Source organism: Oncorhynchus kisutch, linkage group LG1 (assembly GCF_002021735.2).
Source record: "Oncorhynchus kisutch isolate 150728-3 linkage group LG1, Okis_V2, whole genome shotgun sequence".
Classification (NCBI taxonomy): domain Eukaryota; kingdom Metazoa; phylum Chordata; class Actinopteri; order Salmoniformes; family Salmonidae; genus Oncorhynchus; species Oncorhynchus kisutch.
In genome coordinates, this window is record NC_034174.2 from 29301162 (window position 1) to 29319606 (window position 18445).

The 18445-nt window shown below is 44.7% G+C and overlaps 1 protein-coding gene across 10 annotated transcripts in view; it reads right to left on the reverse strand.

The window, feature by feature from the left end:
• LOC109896352 (voltage-gated potassium channel subunit beta-2) overlaps positions 1-18445 on the reverse strand; it is a 120491-nt gene that overhangs the window by 69722 nt on the left and 32324 nt on the right. For 7 of the 10 annotated variants that reach the window (XM_031816033.1, XM_020490632.2, XM_031816030.1 and 4 more), the window contains 2 exons: positions 17524-17688; positions 15603-15644 (listed from right to left, as the gene is read on the reverse strand). In XM_031816033.1, coding sequence (XP_031671893.1) covers positions 15603-15644; positions 17524-17597 — 116 coding nt within the window. In that variant the 5' untranslated portion in view covers positions 17598-17688. The remainder of the gene's footprint in view (positions 1-15602; positions 15645-17523; positions 17689-18445) is intronic. The other 3 variants (XM_031816323.1, XM_031816207.1, XM_020490663.2) reach the window with 1 other exon arrangement.

Here is an 18445-nt window from a genome sequence, read left to right on the forward strand (position 1 = left end):
TCACATCATGGCTGTACTACACACATTTTTATTTATTTTTTACCTTTTTTTAACTAGGCAAGTCAGTTAAGAACAAATTCTTATTTTCAACAACAGCCTAGGAACAGTGGGCTGCCTGTCTGTTCAGGGGCAGAATGACAGATTTGTACCTTGCCAGCTCTGGGATTTGAACTTGCAACCTTTCGGTTACTAGTCCAACGCTCTAACCACTAGGCTACCCTGCCACCCCAAGGATGTGAGGTTGTGGAGCACACTACAGTTAATGCCAAACTGCACACATTATACCAGACAGTACTGAGTTTGAAGCCTTATTGAACTGCATCACTCTGGTTTAGGTTGGGGGTGAAAGTTAGGGGTTAGATTAATCTCTCGTTGATAGACTACATAAACATACATGGTAACATAGATCTGTCATGATACAACAGGATGTGCGAGATCGAGCAACATTAGTTCCAGTGTTTGGGTTTTTCATCACTGGTTAAATTGGACAAAGAACGATTTCACAGGTGTTAGCATCTTTTGAATTTCGGAAAGGAATGGGACATTTGGCCCATAGACTTTCCCGTAACGCGCAAAGAGAGGGTAGAGCTTTTCATTCTGGTTCGGATCCTCGTTTTATCGCTTCGCTTAACAAGTACGGACCCAGAACTCACTCGAGCATCTGACCAACTACGCAAAACTTTAATTTAGGGTTAACAGATTAGGGTTAGCCATGCGCAAACCACACTGCAAGAGTCGCATGTTATCACATAGTTAATGTACAGTATGTTACCTAACCTCTCAGAACACGACAACATGTCTACCATTTGACTACTCAGACAGAGTGGTGATGTGGGGCCAGAGTGACAGGGAGAATCTTCACTCTGGCTGATCAGGGGGGAAAAGGGGGGGGGGGGGGGGGAAACAGGGTCAGGTAAATCCTTATGGAACGGTGTGTCCTTCCCATCTTGTTGGGCAAATATGCCAGCGACCTAGATGATTAAAATAAAACGAGAGCCAGTACCATAAAGAGCAGTCTGGCCAGAGGAGAGTCCAACACTGCACAGCTTCATACCACTAGTGAAACAGCTCTATTCATACTTATACGTTGGCATTAACCCATACATTTGATCAGCACTGATTCATTACGTCAAAGACTTCCCCCAGAACAGGTAAATAAGCAGCTCCTTAGCCTGGATAAAAAAATGACAGAGCAAGGTGGGCAGTATACGTAGCACAAAGTAGACAATTAGAATCTGCCTGAGCCTCAGGTGGTCTACAGAACCTTCCTCACACCCACTCCTCTTGCCTGTACCCATACAGTATACTCTACCTGGTCAGCAGCAGCCTGTCTTCAGGTCTCACCTGCCCATTAAGCCAATCATTAGGTCTCACCTACCAAGCCCCAGGTATGCCCCGACCTTACCTGTACTTCATGCCAGTCTGGTAGGACACACACTCCTCCAGGGCCAGGCCGTTCATCTTCAGGAAGTCCTCCATGTTCTTGACCTGAGCGGCATGCCTCTGCTCCCTGAGGCGCTGCAGCTCCCCTGGGTCGGTGGGCCGTGGCTGGTTCAGGCCCTGGTCCGAGTGGTAGCGGCTAATGCCACTCCGCATGCTCTCGCTGTATGACATGGACAGCATCTTGCCGCTGCTGCTGCTTTTCCGTATAACACTGCCCGGCCTGCCTGCTTTGGGGATCTGTAGGTTTTCGGAATTAGCGTACATGGATTGACGCCTCACTGCCGCCCAGGGAGGATGACCCCCTGACAACCCTCCCGCAAACATCCCCCCTACTCTTGCTGTCGCCACAGCGACCCACCACTCAGTGAGAGCGAAAAGTGGGTCTGAGACAGGAGCTAGGAGCCAGCAGGACACAGCCACCTCCTTAAATAGCGCTGGACTACTCCCATAAGAGCTCTCTTACTGCTGCCCCTGAGCAGAGCATCACACAGCCATGCATCGTGTAATCAGAGTCACAGCACCACCCCCCAGGAAAGACACAATGGCAGGGTTAAACTGATAGGGTGCATTCAGCTGACCACCTTGTGGTTAACTAAGGAGCAGGACCATGCAAGAGGCATAGGTACATTGGGGACAGCAGGAGGAGGAGACATTCAGACATGGGCCAGGGCAGGCAGACACCGTTCTAGGTTTTCTACTTGGATGTAGGGGGAGAGCCAAGAGACAAACCTTCTGATAACTAGCCAGCACCCAAAACCCTGTTAAAGCTTCAAGTTATGGTAAAAAAATATATATATATTTTTAAATACATGCACCAAAAGGCATCAGTGTACACAATTTGTACTGTGAGTGGATCTGACAAAAGGTTGAGCTAATTCGATTTTCTCTACTTTCTCAGCAAAGGATTAGTCTCAGCGTCCGCAATGGATTAGCATGAATCAGACATTGTCTCGTGTGCCATAAAAAAATAGAAAAAAATACACACTATATGTCAAAAGTTTTAGAACACCTACTCAGTGTTATATTTTTTATTAACATTTTCTACATTGTAGAATAATAGTGAAGACATCAAAACTCATGTAGCAACCAGAAAAGTGGTAAAATATATTTTGATTTGTTTATATTTGAGATTCTTCAAAAAGCCACCCTATGCCTTGATGATAGCTTTGCACACTCTTGGCATTGTCTCAACCAGTTTCACCTGGAATGCTTTTCCAACAGTCTTAAAGGAGTTCCCACATTTGCTGAGCACTTGTTGGCTGCTTTTCCTTCAGTATGTGGTCTCACAAAGTCACAGCGGTTGGAACCAACCATCTCCAATTTGGACTCCAGACCAAAGGACACATTTTCACCGGTCAAATGTCCATTATTCATGTTTCTTGGCCCAAGAGAGTTACTTCTTATTGGTGTCCTTTAGTAATGGTTTCTTTGCAGCAATTCGACCACGAAAGCCTGATTCACGCAGTCTATTTGGACTGCAATTTCTGAGGCTGGTAACTCATCCTCTGCTGCAGAGGTAACTCTGGTCCTCCTTTCCTGTGGCAGTCCTCATGAGAGTCAGTTTCATCATAGCGCTTGATCGTTTTTGTTACTGTACTTGAATAAAACTTTAAGTTCATGAAATGTTCTGTATTGACTGACCTTCATGTCTTAAAGTAACGGACTGTTGTTTCTCTTTGCTTATTTAAGCTGTTCTTGCCATAATATGGACTTGGCCTTTTACCAAATAGGGCTGTCTTCTGTATTACCTCACAACATGTCACAACAACTGATTGGCTCAAACACATGAAGAAAATAAATTCCACAAATGAACATTTAATAAGGCACACCTGTTAATTGAAATGCATTCCTGTCGACTACCTCATGAAGCTGGTTGAGAGAATGCCAAGAGTGTGCAAAGCTGTCATGGCAAAGGGTGGCTATTTGAATAAATCTAAAATCTATTAAAATTTGTTTAACACTTTTGGTTACCACATGATTCCATATGCGTTATTTCATAGTTTCGACATCTTCACTATTATTCTACAATGTAGAAAATAGTTTTAAAAATGAAACCCTTGAAACCCTTGAATGAGTAGGTGTTCTAAAACGTTTGGCCAGGTCGCAATTGTAAATGAGAACTTGTTCTCAACTTGCCTACCTGGTTAAATAAAGGTAAAATAAAATAAAATAAAAATAGTGTGGAGTGGCAAGAAAAAGTATGTGAACCCGTAGGAACTCTGGAATTCTGCATAAATTGGTCTTAGATGAAGATCAGATCTAATTTTAAGTCACAAGACAAACACAGTCTGCTTAAACTACTAACACACATTATTGTATTTTTCTAGTCTATATTGAATACATCATTTAAACATTTACAGTGTAGGTTGGGGAAAGTATGTGAACCCCAAAGCTAATGACATCTCCAAAAGCTAATTGCTAACCTGGAGTACAATCATTGAGATGAGATTGGAGATGTTGGTTAGGGCTGCCCTGCCTTATAAAAATAAAAATCACACAATTTGAGTTTGCTATTCACAAGAAGCATTGTCCGATGTGAACCATGCCTCAAACAAAAGAGATCTCAGAAGACCTCAGATTAAGAATTGTTGACTTGCATAAAACTGGAACGGGTTACAAAAGTATCTCTAAAAGCCTTGATGTTCATCAGTCCACGGTAAGACAAATTGTCTATAAATGGAGAAAGTTCAGCACTGTTGCTGCTCTCCCTTGGAGTGGCCGTCCTGCAAAGATGACTGCAAGAGCACAGTGCAGAACGCTTAGTGACGTTAAGAGGAACCCTAGAGTGTCAGCTAAAGACTTACAGGAATCGCTGGAACATGTGAACATCTCTGTTGACAAGTCTACAATACGTAAAACAATAAACAAGAATGGTGTTCATGGGAGGACACCACAGAAGAAGCCACTGCTGTCCAAAAAAAACATTGCTGCACATCTGAAGTTCACAAAAGAGCATCTGGATGTTCCACAGCACTGCTGGCAACATATTCTGTGGACAGATGAAACTACAGTTGAGTTGTTTGGAAGGAACACACAACACTGTGTGGAGGAAAAAATGCACAGCACACCAACATCAAAACCTCATCCCAACTGTAAAATATGGTGGAGGGAGCATCATGGTTTGGGGCGGCTTTGCTGCCTCAGGGCCTGGACAGCTTGCTATCGTCGACGAAAAAAATGAATTCCCAAGTTAATCAAGACATGAAGACTGACTTGAAGATCAGATCAAATTTTATGGCCAATTTATGCAGAAGTTAACAACTCCTTGTGGGGGGCCGGGCGCATGCAGACTGACTTTGGTCATCAGTTGAACAGTGTTTCCTCCGACACATTGGTGCGGCTGACTTCCGGGTTATGAGGGTGGGTGTTAACAAGTGCAGTTTGGCAGGTCAAGTTTTGTTAAACGCGTGACTCGACCTTCGTCTCTTCCGAGCCTGTTTGGAAATTGCAGCAATGAGACAAGATCGTAATTTGATGTGACGAAATTAGGGGAGAAAAAGGAAATATCACATTTACATAAGTAATTCAGTATCCCTTTACTCAGATATTTGTTGAAGCACCGTTGGCAGCGATTACAGTCTCGAGTCTTCTTGGCTATGACGCTACAAGCTTGGCACACTTGTATTTGGGGAGTTTCTCCCATTCTACTCAAACACTGTCAGGTTGGATGGGGAGCGTCGCTGCACAGATATTTTCAGGTCTCTCCAAAGATGTGAGATCAGGTTCAAGTCTGGGCTCTGGCTGGGACACTCTTGGCTGTGTACTTAGGCTCATTGTCCTGTTGGAAAGTGAACCTTCGCCCCAGTCTGAGGTCCTGAACAGGTTTTCATCAAGGATCTCGCTGTACTTTGCACAGTTCATCTTTCCCTCGATCCTGACTAGTCTCCCAGTCCGTGCAGCTAAAAGACATCACCACAGCATGACCCTCCCATCACCATGCTTCAACGTAGGGATATTGCCAGGTTTCCTCCAGACATGATGCTTGGCATTCAGTGTACTGTACTGTTACAGTATCTAGAGTTTACAAAATGGTACAATAGAGATAAATAATTATACACAACAAAGAATGACATCAGTTCAATCTTGGTTTCATCAGACCAGTGTCTGGTTTCTCATGGTCAGAGTCCTTTAGGCAAACTCCAAGTGGGCTATCATTTGTCTTTTATTGAGGAGTGGCTTCCATCTGGCCATTCTACCATAAATGCCTGATTGGTGGAGTGCTGCAAAGATGGTTGTCCTTCTGGAAGCATCTCCACAGAGGAAGTCTGGAGCTCTGTCAGTGACCATTGGGTTCTTGGTCACCTCCCTGACCAATGCCCTTCTACCCCGATTGCTCAGTTTGGCAAGGCTGCCAGATCTAGAAAGATAGAGTCTTGGTGGGTCCAAACGTCTTCCATTCAAGCATGATGGGGCAATGGTGTGCTTGGGGACCTTCAATACTGCAGAATACTGCAGTACCCTTCCCCAGATCTGTGTCTCAACCCAATCCTGTCTCGGAGCTCTACGGACAATTCCTTTGATCTCATGGCTTGTTTTCTTTCCTCTCTGACAACTGTGGGTCATTATATACATGTGTGTACCTTTCCATCATGTCCAATCAATTGAATTTACCAAGTGGACTCCAATCAAGTTGTCAAAACATCTCAAGGATGATCAATGGAAACAGGATGCACCTGATCTCAATTTTTAGTCTCGTAGCAAAGTGTCTGAATACTTATGTAAATAAGGGCTCTCTTTTAAATAGAAGTTTGCAAACATTTCTACAAACCTGTTTCGCTTTGTCATTATAGGGTATTGTGTGTAGATGGATTAAATAAACACTTAACTCATCCATTTTAGAATAAGGCTGTAACGTAACAGAATGTGGAAAAAGTATTTCCGAATGCACAGTACTTCAGTAATTACATATTTAACCACTTGTCTATTTGCTATCAAATCCACTCGTTGATAAACAAAGGGTTTGTCACGCCCTGGTCTTAGTATTTTGTGTTTTCTATATATATATATATATATGGTCAGGCCAGGGTGTGACATGGGTTTATTTTATGTTGTGTTTATGTATGGGGTTTTTTCGTAGGTTTTGGGATTGTGGCTTAGTGGGGTGTTCTAGCAAAGTCTATGGTTGCCTGAGGCGGTTCTCAATCAGAGGCAGGTGATTCTCGTTGTCTCTGATTGGGAACCATATTCAGGCAGCCATATTCTTTGAGTGTTTCATGGGTGATTGTTCCCGGTCTTTGTGTTAGTTGTCACCAGATAGGCTCACGTTCCGTTTGTTGTTTTTGTATTGTCGTGTTTATTCGTCATTAAACATGTATCGTATTAACCACGCTGCATTTTGGTCCGACTCTCTTTCGACGGAAGAAAACCGTAACAGAATCACCCACCACACCCGGACCAAGCAGCGTGGTGACAGGCAGTGGCAGCAGGAGCAACCAAGGTTGGAATATACGACTTGGGAGGAAATTGACAGGTGGGCGGTCGACCCAGAGAGAGTGCCGGAGCCCGCCTGGGATTCGCTGGAGCAGTGCGAAGAGGGCTATAGGAGAATGGAATAGAAGAGGCAGCACGACAACGTGGATGGAAGCCCGAGAGTCAGCCCCAAAAATTAATTGGGGGGGGGGGGGGCTCACATGGAGAATGGCTACGCCAGGTAGGAGACCTGCGCTAACTTCCTGTGCTTACCGGGGGGCTTAAGAGACCGGGCAGGCACCGTGTTATGCTATGGAGCGCACGGTGCCTCCAGTGCGGGTGCATAGCCCGGTGCGGTACATACCAGCTCTTCGTATTGGCCGGGCTAGAGTGGGCATCGAGCCAGATAAGGTTGGGCAGGCTCGGTGCTCAAGAGCTCCAGTGCGCCTGCACGGTCCGGTCTATCCAGTGCCACCTCCACACACACCAGTCCTCCGGTGGCAGCTCCCCGCACCAGGCTTCCTGTGCGTGTCCTCGGCCCAGTACCACCAGTGCCAGCACCACGCACCAGGCCTTCAGTGCGCCTCGCCTGTTCAGCGCTGCCAGAGCCTTTCTCCTCTCCAGCGCTGTCGGAGTCTCCCGCCTGTTTAGCGCTGCCGGAGTCTCCCGCATGTTTAGCGCTGCCAGAGCCTTCCTCCTCTCCAGCGCTGCCGGAGTCTCCCGCCTGTCTAGCGCTATCAGAGCCTTCCTCCTCTCCAGTGCTGCCGGAGTCTCCTGCCTGTTTAGCGCTGCCAGAGCTGCCAGTCTGCATGGAGCGGCCAGAGCCGCCAGTCTGCATGGAGCGGCCAGAACCGCCAGTCTGCATGGAGCGGCCAGAGCCGCCAGTCTGCATGGAGCGGCCAGAGCCGCCAGTCTGCATGGAGCGGCCAGAGCCGCCAGTCTGCATGGAGCGGCCAGAGCCGCCAGTCTGCATGGAGCAGCCAGAGCCGCCAGTCTGCATGGAGCGGCCAGAGCCGCCAGTCTGCATGGAGCGGCCAGAGCCGCCAGTCAGCCAGGATCCGCCAGTCAGCCAGGATCTTCCAGATCCGCCAGTCAGCCAGGATCCGCCAGTCAGCCAGGATCCGCCAGTCAGCCAGGATCCTCCAGATCCGCCAGTCAGCCAGGATCCTCCAGATCCGCCAGTCAGCCAAGATCCGCCAGTCAGCCAGGATCTGCCAGAACCACCAGCTAGCCAGGATCAGCCAGAACCACCAGCTAGCCAGGATCCGCCAGTCAGCCAGGATCTGCCAGAACCACCAGCTAGCCAGGATCTGCCAGAGCCTACTACCTGCCTGAGTTCTCTCTCAGTACTAGGCATCCTCTCGGTACTAGGCATCCTCTCGGTACTAGGCATCCCCTCGGTGCCGAGCTTCCCCTCGGTGCCGAGCTTCCCCTCGGTCCCGAGCTGCCCCTCGGTCCAGTGGGGTCCTTGGTGAGGGTTATTAAGCCGGAGCCGCCCCCGTGGACAGACGCCCACCCGGACCCTCCCCTATGGGTTTAAGTGTGCGGCCGGGAGTCCGCACCTTGGGGGGGGGAGTTCTGTCACGCCCTGGTCTTAGTATTTTGTGTTTTCTATATTTATTTGGTCAGGCCAGGGTGTGACATGGGTTTATTTTGTGTTGTGTTTATGTATGGGGGTTTTTCGTAGGTTTTGGGATTGTGGCTTAGTGGGGTGTTCTAGCAAAGTCTATGGTTGCCTGAGGCGGTTCTCAGAGGCAGGTGATTCTCGTTGTCTCTGATTGGGAACCATATTTTGGCAGCCATATTCTTTGAGTGTTTCGTGGATGATTGTTCCTGTCTTTGTGTTAGTTGTCACCAGATAGGCTCACGTTCCGTTTGTTGTATTTGTATTGTCGTGTTTATTCGTCATTAAACATGTATCGTATTAACCACGCTGAATTTTGGTCCGACTCTCTTTCGACGGAAGAAAACCGTAACAGGGTTGAATAAATAGGAAATACCTTAAATCCATACATTTATAATTCTAGCGCAATTTATATCTATAGGCTACATTTCTATCATTATTTTAGGCTGTCTGGCATTAGTGCGTATGCCTAAGCTTTAGGGCTTAACTATACACATGCCAAATAGCCTCCACGACAATCTCCAAATGCATTTGGGAAAGGGCAAAAAAAATATCGATCCATGGAAGCAAAAAGGAAAAATCCAAGTTTAATTCAATAAGAGAAAAGCTGCTAAATGGAGAGCTGAAAGGGAGGACCAAAAAAGTCATGTTTGGAAAAGAGGTAAAAGAGAATGATAGCAGTGATAATGTGTGTGATGATTGAGAAGCACTATACATTCACAAGATGGGGACTTCAAATAGGCCTATGACATGTCAAGGGAACTGTTGCCTACTGTTCAGATGGGTGAAACTGAAATCTGGACACTGACTGTTGGTCTATAACCTGCACGTAGCCTTAATATTAACTCCTGCAGAATTTAGCATTTCTTCCACTAAAATAATACACCAAATGTAGCTGTAAGTATTTCAACCAAATAAAATATGCATCCAAGGAAAAGTGAACTCTTATCAGAAACATGTGTCATGTTTGCACGGCTTGCTATTTCCTTTGTCAAGCTGATGCCATTTGGAGACAACGCACAGAAAATCTGTCCAGTTTTTTTTGAGTAATTGCATTTTCTCTCTGGTCCCTAAACGTCATTGTTCTGCAAAAGTAGCAGAGATGACAGAAAACGTTACTGATGTCAACTAGATTGAAGCATTCAGTGTATTGATTTATGACATTCTGTTGAGCAAGTGTTTATTTAGTCTTCTAGGGCAGCATATGACAGAAGAAAGCTTTATGTAACTAATTATAGACAATTATTATTGACAAATAAATAGCCTACTAAAATGTCGCAAATTATAGGTAGAAACATATCTAAAATCAGGCACAATCAGGCACAATAAATAATAATACTGATACATTTTTTAAAGTGTCTGTTGCCTACAGTGCATTTTCTATATAACGGGTTTAGGTCGGGAGCAGGCCTGAGATTGACACTTTATCACATACTCAGGCGGTTGCAGATGGGTTATTAGCAATTGTGGACGGGTGCACAAATAGTTGACCCGTGCATCACGAAAGAGCCATGAGACTGTTCTTTTACAATCAGCAATGCTGTAGGGAAAGTGCTGTGCTCAATCCTGTCACTAGTGGGCAGCAGTGTTAAAGGTATTGTAATAGACAATACTTCTGCACAGCTTATTTCCCTTTGATAATGCTATGCAGAACAGACACTGAATGTACAAAACATTAAGAACACATTCCTAACATTGAGTTGCTCCGTTCCCCCCCTTGCCCCCAGAACAGCCTCAATTCGTCAGGGCATGAACTCAAAAGCTTTGTCAAAAGCGTTCCACAGGGATGCTGGCCCATGTTGACTCCAATGCTTCCTACAGTTGTGTCAAGTTGGCTGAATGTCGGTCCATTCTTGATAAACACAAGAAACTGTTGAGCTTGAAAAACCCAGCAGGAGTTGTACCCCGTTCAAAAAGGCGCACATCTTTAGTCTTGCACATTCACCCTCTGAATGGCACACACACAATCCATGTCTCAATTGTCTAAAGGCTTAAAAATCCTTTAACCGGTCTCAACGTCACCTACACTGATTGAAGTGACATCAATAGCGGATCATAGCTTTCACCTGGTCAGTCTCATGACAAGAGCATAATGTTTTGTACACTCGGTGTATGTCCTCAGTAACGAGACAAAAGACGAAACAGATCTTAAGATGGGCTAGCCTACAGATTATTGCATGATCTGACACGGATTACAGCATAACTTCAATTGTTATATCAAGCAACATATTTCACATTAACTATTACAATTAGTCCAACAAATAGCTTAGCTAAAACACAGTAGAAAAATAGAGAAACACCATGGCCATTTTCAAAAGCTGATGTTCAGTAGTATGTCGGATTCTGACATGGTCTTTGCTAGTGTGATAATTCAGCTCAGATTGAATACTTTATCAGTAGCCTATAGCTAAACAAAAAGTGCCAGTAAAGCACCTGAAATGTTTCAAATTACGATTTTAAAAACATACATCCTCGCTCTGGTGAAACACTGAACAAGAACCTTACAAAAGTGTTCTTATGCCCATTTTGGACAAATTAGCACTTTTCAGGCTGGGAGTTCTGTCAGCCTGTCATCATTGCCTTTGTAGTGAAAACAATAACATTGATCTTTACAGCACCGGGGACTCAGGACATTTTACCCTGTAGATCTACAACGGAAGTTCGAAGACATTAAACTGCTATTGATCCCTAAAGTATATTGACTGATGCAGACACTTGAACAGCACTTTGTTTCTCTCCCAGTCTGCTGAAGGAAAGCTGTGGTATTAACCCTGCCACAAAGCACAGCCTTCATCTAATGTCCTGCTCAGCTTAGAATCAACTGACAAAAAAGCTAGATAAAATCCTGAAGTCTTTCCATGTTTGCCATCAAGGGCGTAGGTGTCTTCCAGTTCTCCAGCTTCCCCTGTCCTTCCAGGCCAGTGGGCTCCACCGCCCATAGAGAAAGAGGGAGAGGGGTTCCAAGCCAGGCAGCATGCATCTGCTCCAAACTACACATACACATCCAGCCACCACCTCACACACAGTGCACTCAAACATATACAAGCAGTGGTCAATGGTCTTTGCTCAAACTCACCTGATGATTTCTAGGAGGCCGGCTCATGAGAGGGTGGCAGCCGGCTCTTATAAACACACACTGCCTGCAGCGTTGCAGCGTGTCCACCCAAACTGGGAGTGTCTTAAGTGTCTAAACCAATTAGTGGATGAGAAAGTGCCCTCCTACCACTCTGCCCTATACCATCAGCAACACCACCCCCCTTCCCTGTTAGATCTCATGGCGGAAATCCATTTATGTCATTTAGTGCCTCGTCTCGCTTCTGCTAACATCAGCAAATAATATCAGGCCTGAATTATTCACAAAAGCTTTTGCACTAAAAGCCTCTGTTGTTCCACAGGAAAGACTACCAAGAGCCAGTCAGAACCTAATGATTGTGTGTACAGTCAAGTACGTGCACATGTCTAGCAGTCATCATACATCTGCTAGGCTACATGTCAGCCTATAACTGACATGTAAAAACAGGAAAATAAGTTATTCACAAATACACCCAGAATCTTCTGCATTACATATTGAAAAGATAATACCTGGTCAGATCACTACACAGTACCTAGTCCATACATGTTTGAGCGGCAGGGTAGCCTAGTGGTTAGAGCGTTGGACTTGTAACCGAAAGGTTGCGAGATCGAATCCCCGAGCTGACAAGATAGAAATCTGTAGTTCTGCCCCTGAACAAGGCAGTTAACCCACTGTTCCTAGGCCATCATTGAAAATAAGAATTTGTTCTTAAGTGACTTCCCTAGTTAAATAAAAGGTTTAATAAAAAAATATGTAGAGAAAACCAAACAGTACCAAATTCAAAGAGCCTACATTTGAAAAATGTATTTTTCTCACTAAATACCAGAGTGACAGACAGAGTAGCCAACATGAGAAGTTTGGGGTTGAGGGACTACCCTTGACAGGAACACCCTCATTCCCCTGGACATAGTAAGAGGGTCAGAGCCGGAAATACTAAAAGCCTCGTTGTGTAAAATTGTAAACATTAAATGGCCATCTCTTGACTGCAATACCACCGACCAGACTGCATCACAGACTGAGATACAGTGCCTAGGGAAAGTCTATACAACCCTTGCACAGTTGTCAAATTTTGCTGCCTTAAAATTAAATCTAAAAAGTGATTACATTGGATTGTGAATTAGATTGTACCAACTCTGCACAGCTTAGGTCAACATATCCATTGTTTTTGTGAAAATTGCTCAAGCTCAGTAAATTTAGTTGGGAATCATTGATGGAAAGCTATGATTTAAGCTAATTTAAAGTCAGCCATTCTGGGTTAGGTATTGAGAAGACTGAGGCAGGTGTTCCTCAAACATTTTACCTGGGCTTTGCTCCTCTGATATTTATTTTGATCCTGACAAACCTCCCAGTCCCAGCCGGTGACAAGCATTCCATAACATGATGCTATCAACACAATACTTGAAAATACAGAGGGTTTCATAACATTGCATTTCCTTAAAATTACTGGTCTGTATGACAAAGTGAAAAGGAAGCCTTTGTTTAAAAAAAAACTATTTTTGAATTATCTGTTCAAAACAAGGTCCTGAAATAATACTGCAAGACAACGATATAAACTTTTTGGCTTAAAAAAAAAAAACTTCAGGTTTTGGTCAAAGCCAATACAACACATCAAAGTGATACCCAATCTATTTTCAAGTAATGTGTTTGCAGCATCATGTTAAGGGTATGCTTTTTACTGGTTAGAGGAAAACCTGCATCTGTCTTCTGAAAACCTAACTCTAGTATAGTGGGACATGTACACAAATTGTATTGCCAAATACACACCAGAATGGCTTTACAAGAGGTGTTGAGTGTTCCTGAGGGGGTCCAGTCTCACTCCTGAATAGAGACAATATTGCAGTCAATAATGAATCCCAACCAAATTTACTGAGCTTCACCAATTTTGACACACACAAACGGAGCAAAGAAATAAACGTCCTCTCACTGTCAACTGCGTTTATTTTCAGCAAACATAGCATGTGTAAATATTTGTATGAACATAAGATTCAACAACTGAGACAAACTGAACAAGTTCCACAGACATGTGACTAACAGAAATGTAATAATGTGTCCCTGAACAAAGGGGGGTCAGAATCAGAAGTAACAGTCAGTGCTGTGCATCTCCTCCTTATGGACTGCACCAGATGTGCCAGTTCTTGCTGTGAGATGTTATCACACTCTTCCAAGGCACCTGCAAGTTCCCAGACATTTCTGGGGGGGAATGGCCCTAGCCCTCGCCCACCGATCCAACAGGTCACAGATGTGCCCAATGGGATTGAGATCCGGGCTCTTCGCTGGCCATGGCAGAACACTGACATTCCGGTCTTGCAGGAAATCACTCACAGAACAAGCAGTATGGCTGGTGGCATTGTCATGCCAGGATGAGCCTGCAGTAAGGGTACCACATGAGGGAGGAAGATGTCTTCCCTGTAACGCACAGCGTTGCGATTGCCTGCAATGACGAGCTCAATCCGATGATGCTGTGACACACCGCCCAGACCATGACGGACTCTTCACCTCCAAATTGATCCCGCTCCAGAGTACAGGCCTCGGTGTGACGCGCATTCTTTCGACGATAACCGCAAATCCGACCATCACACCTGGTGAGACAACACCGCGACTCGTCAATGAAGAGCACTTTTTGCCAGGCCTGTCTGGTCCAGCGACGGTGGCTTTGTGCCCATAGGCGACGTTGTTGCCGGTGATGTCTGGTGAGGATCTGCCTTACAACAGGCCTACAAGCCCTCAGTCCAGCCTCTCTCAGCCTATTGCGGACAGTCTGAGCACTGATGGAGGGATTGTGCGTTCCTGGTGTAACTCGGGCAGTTGTTGTTGCCATCCTGTACCGCAGTTGTAATGTTCAAATGTACCGATCCTGTGCAGGTGTTGTTACACGTGGTCTGCCACTGCGAGGACGATCAGCTGTCCGTCCTGTAGCGCTGTCTTAGGCATCTCACAGTACGGACGTTGCAATTTATTGCATCTGCAGTCCTCAGGCCTCCTTGCAGCATGCCTAAGGCACGTTCACGCAGATGAGCAGGGACCCTAGGCACCTTTCTTTTGGTGTTTTTCCAGAGTCAGTAGAAAGGCCTTTTTAGTGTCCTAAGTTTTCATAACTGTGACCTTAATTGCCTACCGTCTGTAAGCTGTTAGTGCCTTAACCGTTCCACAGGTGCATGATAATTTTTTATGGTTCCTTGAACAAGCATGGGAAACAGTGTTTAAACCCTTTACAATGAAGATCTGTTTTCTTTAAAGACAGGGTTCTGAAAAAGGACATTTTTTTTCTCTGAAAACTGCCTCTGGAAGCAACGACACCAGAAGAACTGTTCGTTGGGAGCTTCACACACACACACACACTCAAATGTGCCATGCAACATACTCTCACATTACATCGGGTCAACACATTACCGGAAAAATAACTGCCATGTCCATTTAGTGTACAATGATGAAATGATTGAAAAGTGGTAAACTGCCCTTCCCATCACACTTCTAGCCAGTCTGTGTGAGACTGACAGAGAGTGAAGCAGTGATCGATCCTCTCTCTGTGCCAGGGTAGCAGCGGGACTCATTGCACTTAAAAAAAGGACAGAAATGTGCAAGAGAAGGCTCGGAGATCAAAACCCGATAGAGAGCTCATTACCCTGCATACACAGCGTCAGGATTTTTTATAACCAGATCAGCAGAATAAGGCTTCATCTCTCAGCCCATAAAACATGATGCCTCTCTGAAACAGCAAGACCGACAACCCGGATACCACACTACTGGGCAGGGCCGAGTACAGTACAGACTTTAAACTGAAGTATGAGGTCATTTTTACATGCAACACTTTGATAACTATTTGAAAGTCTTTGGCAGAGTGCAATGCAGACTACAACATAGCATTTGAACAACATTGCAAACAGCACAATTGGGTGTCCAGCAGAGACTAAATCTGACTGCTAATTAGCCAAACGGTAACTAGAAAAAATTCCATCAGTGCAGAGGATGATTCAGACTGACAGAAGTATGAGGCAGCAGTCCGAGCCGTGTTCCACTGTAAACACACACACAGAGAGAGACAGAGAGAGGTACCTGTAGAACTGCAGCTGTCGTTTGGGGCTCCCATAGCGTGCGCTGAGGCCAGCGGAAGAGATTAAGAGAGAGTGAAGAGGGAAGAGAGGAGGAGAGAGTACAGCTTAGATTAACATGTAGCAGAAGGGAGGAGGGAACAGCAAGCTACAAGAGAGAAAGGGGTACAACGTAGAACACATGCAGCATGTGAGAGGAAAGCCTATTTACACTACCTTTTACTATTCCTTGTGAATAACTGGACCCTGAATGTCATTCACTGACACTCAGACACCACACGAGAGGTGAACATAGACATGTAACATGTTGGTAGCATGTGGAAAAGCAGAAAAGGGGATGTGCTAGAACAGAAATGAGTGTTTCCACTACAAACAGAAGGACTGGATGGCACACGACTGCTTGCTGTTAGAATCCTGAATAGAATGGAAGTGGCATGAAGTATGGATGATGTATTTTTTATTAGACACTAAGGCCAGCTTCTTTAACTCTAACATTATAATGCTCATCTTTATTTAGCCTCCTTCTGTAGGCTACGCCTATACACGAAGTGTACAAAACAATAGGAACACCTGCTGTTTCCATGACAGACTGACGAGGTGAAAGCCATGATCCTTATTGATGTCACTTATTAAATCCACTTCAAGTCAGTGTAGATGAAGGGGAGGTGACAGGTTAAAGAAGGATTTTTAAGATTTAAGTACCTTTGAAGAGGGTATGGTAGTAGGTACCAATTTGAGTGTCAAGAACTACACTGCTGGGTTTATCACGCACAACAGTTTCCATTGTGTATATAGAATGGTCCACCACCCAAAGGACAGCCACCCAACTTGACAAAACTGTGGGAAGCATTGGAGTCAACATGGGCTAGCGTCCCTGTGGAATGCTATCGACACATTGCAGAATCCATGCTCTGACTAATTGAGGCTGTTCTGAGGGCAAAAGCAGGTGCAACTCAATATTAGGAAGGTGTTCCTAATGTTTTGTACATTCAATGTATCTGTATAGCAGTAGCCTATCTGACAAGAGCAAAAAATGCATTTCGGTGTTGGAACATGCTGCCCCTCATTCTTTCAACGTAAGTTTCTCTTTCTTTATATTTCTATATTTTGTATTATTGTCATGTATTATCGTCAAGGCTTATAGGCCTTTATGCATGCAATGCCCTGACACATTTAACACTTTAATCTACGACAGCTGAACTGTGTGGTGGACAAGTTTTGGAAAGTAAATAAACTAAAAATGCTGCACATAGAAAGACAAGAAATGGGACACGTAACACTAAGAAAAATGGTTCTCTGGCACCACATGCTGGTAGCATGTGGAAAAGCAGGAAAGGGGATGTGCTAGAACAGAAATGAGTGTTTCCACTACAAACAGAAGGATGGCACACAACTGCTTGCTGTTAGAATCCTGAATAGAATGGAAGTGGCATGAAGTATGGATGATGCATTTTTTATTAATCAGGCTTGACAAATTAACTGCATGCACCATCAGACCACCCCGAGTGTGTGTGTGTTTGGCCATGTCCGAAATCTGTCCTGCCTACTACATACTAAACTAATATTTAGAACGTAATGCTTAGTAAAAACGTATGCAGTAACAATAAATCGCAACATACTGAGGATTTATCGCGCTTGTTTCCCGCCATTCTCAAATTTGTTGAGTGCCTCCCCTATTCCCCTTTCCTTACTATCAACGGTGTTCAAACATGTGGGTGTGAAAAGACCATTCTCTTCCTGAATAGCATGCAGCAAATTCAACAAGATGAAAAGTAGAAATGAGTATAACATCCTTGCATTTAAACATACAAAATTCTTGATATTTCACATAGTATAAAACATTCTATTTTTGCATAACCAAAAAGCCTACTATTTAGAATGCAAGTATGGGTATTCGGACAGTCTGTATGTATTTGTGGACTTACTTGTAGATCATGCCAGGCGAGCCAGTTTGTCGGGAGAGGCGGGCAGGTGAGTCTGTGGTAGATTCAGGATACATGGAGGCGGGAGGGTGGGGATGTGGCCAGCCTGCAGAAGGGGTCTCTCTCTCACCGGGACAACAGGGGACTGTCTCTCACCAAACTGGGCTTCTGGAGGGGACAGAGCAAACACAGTCAGTCTGTATACTGTCTGGATGGTTATAGTGATCAGGAGGAAGACAACTTATATACATGACTAATTCAATTGTTTTTGTCAAATAGTCATTTCAGAGATGATAGAATATCACTACTATTCACCAGTCACTAGATGGCACCATTTCCACAGTTACCACAGGCAGCAGCTTCAATGCATATCAAACCAATAAGACTGCCTTCTCTGGGCTCAGTGGCTGTAACTGGGAATGTTAATAACTCTTTCATTTTGCAAACTACGGGAAAAAATGTTGCCCAGTCAGAGCTATGGTCTCTGCAGCCACATGATGTCAAAGCCCTGTACTACAACAACATCCTTATATACACCACATGCACAGACCTACCACACACCTTTACAAAGTCATGGACGTCCTCATACCTCCCCATCTTGCCCTTGCTGTGTGTGCGCTCAGAGCGACTAGTTTTGATGAATAATTCAACAGTTTTCACCCAAGAAGAGCACTGCTGAAGTAAGGGGCTATAACAAGAGAGAGGAGAGCTGGGAGGCAAGGGGAGGAGGGGAGGGATCTGTTTTTCTGTGCTTCGTTTTATTTACTTAAATTAGGGACACTCAAAATGTGCACTTGTAAATCAACCATTTTAATCAAAATACAGCTGTAGACAGAAGTCAAAGATCAAACATCACACATACAACTGATGTCTCTCCTGAGTTCTGCCCCATAGGAAAAGTCCCAAGTTATTTTATTAAGCTCGA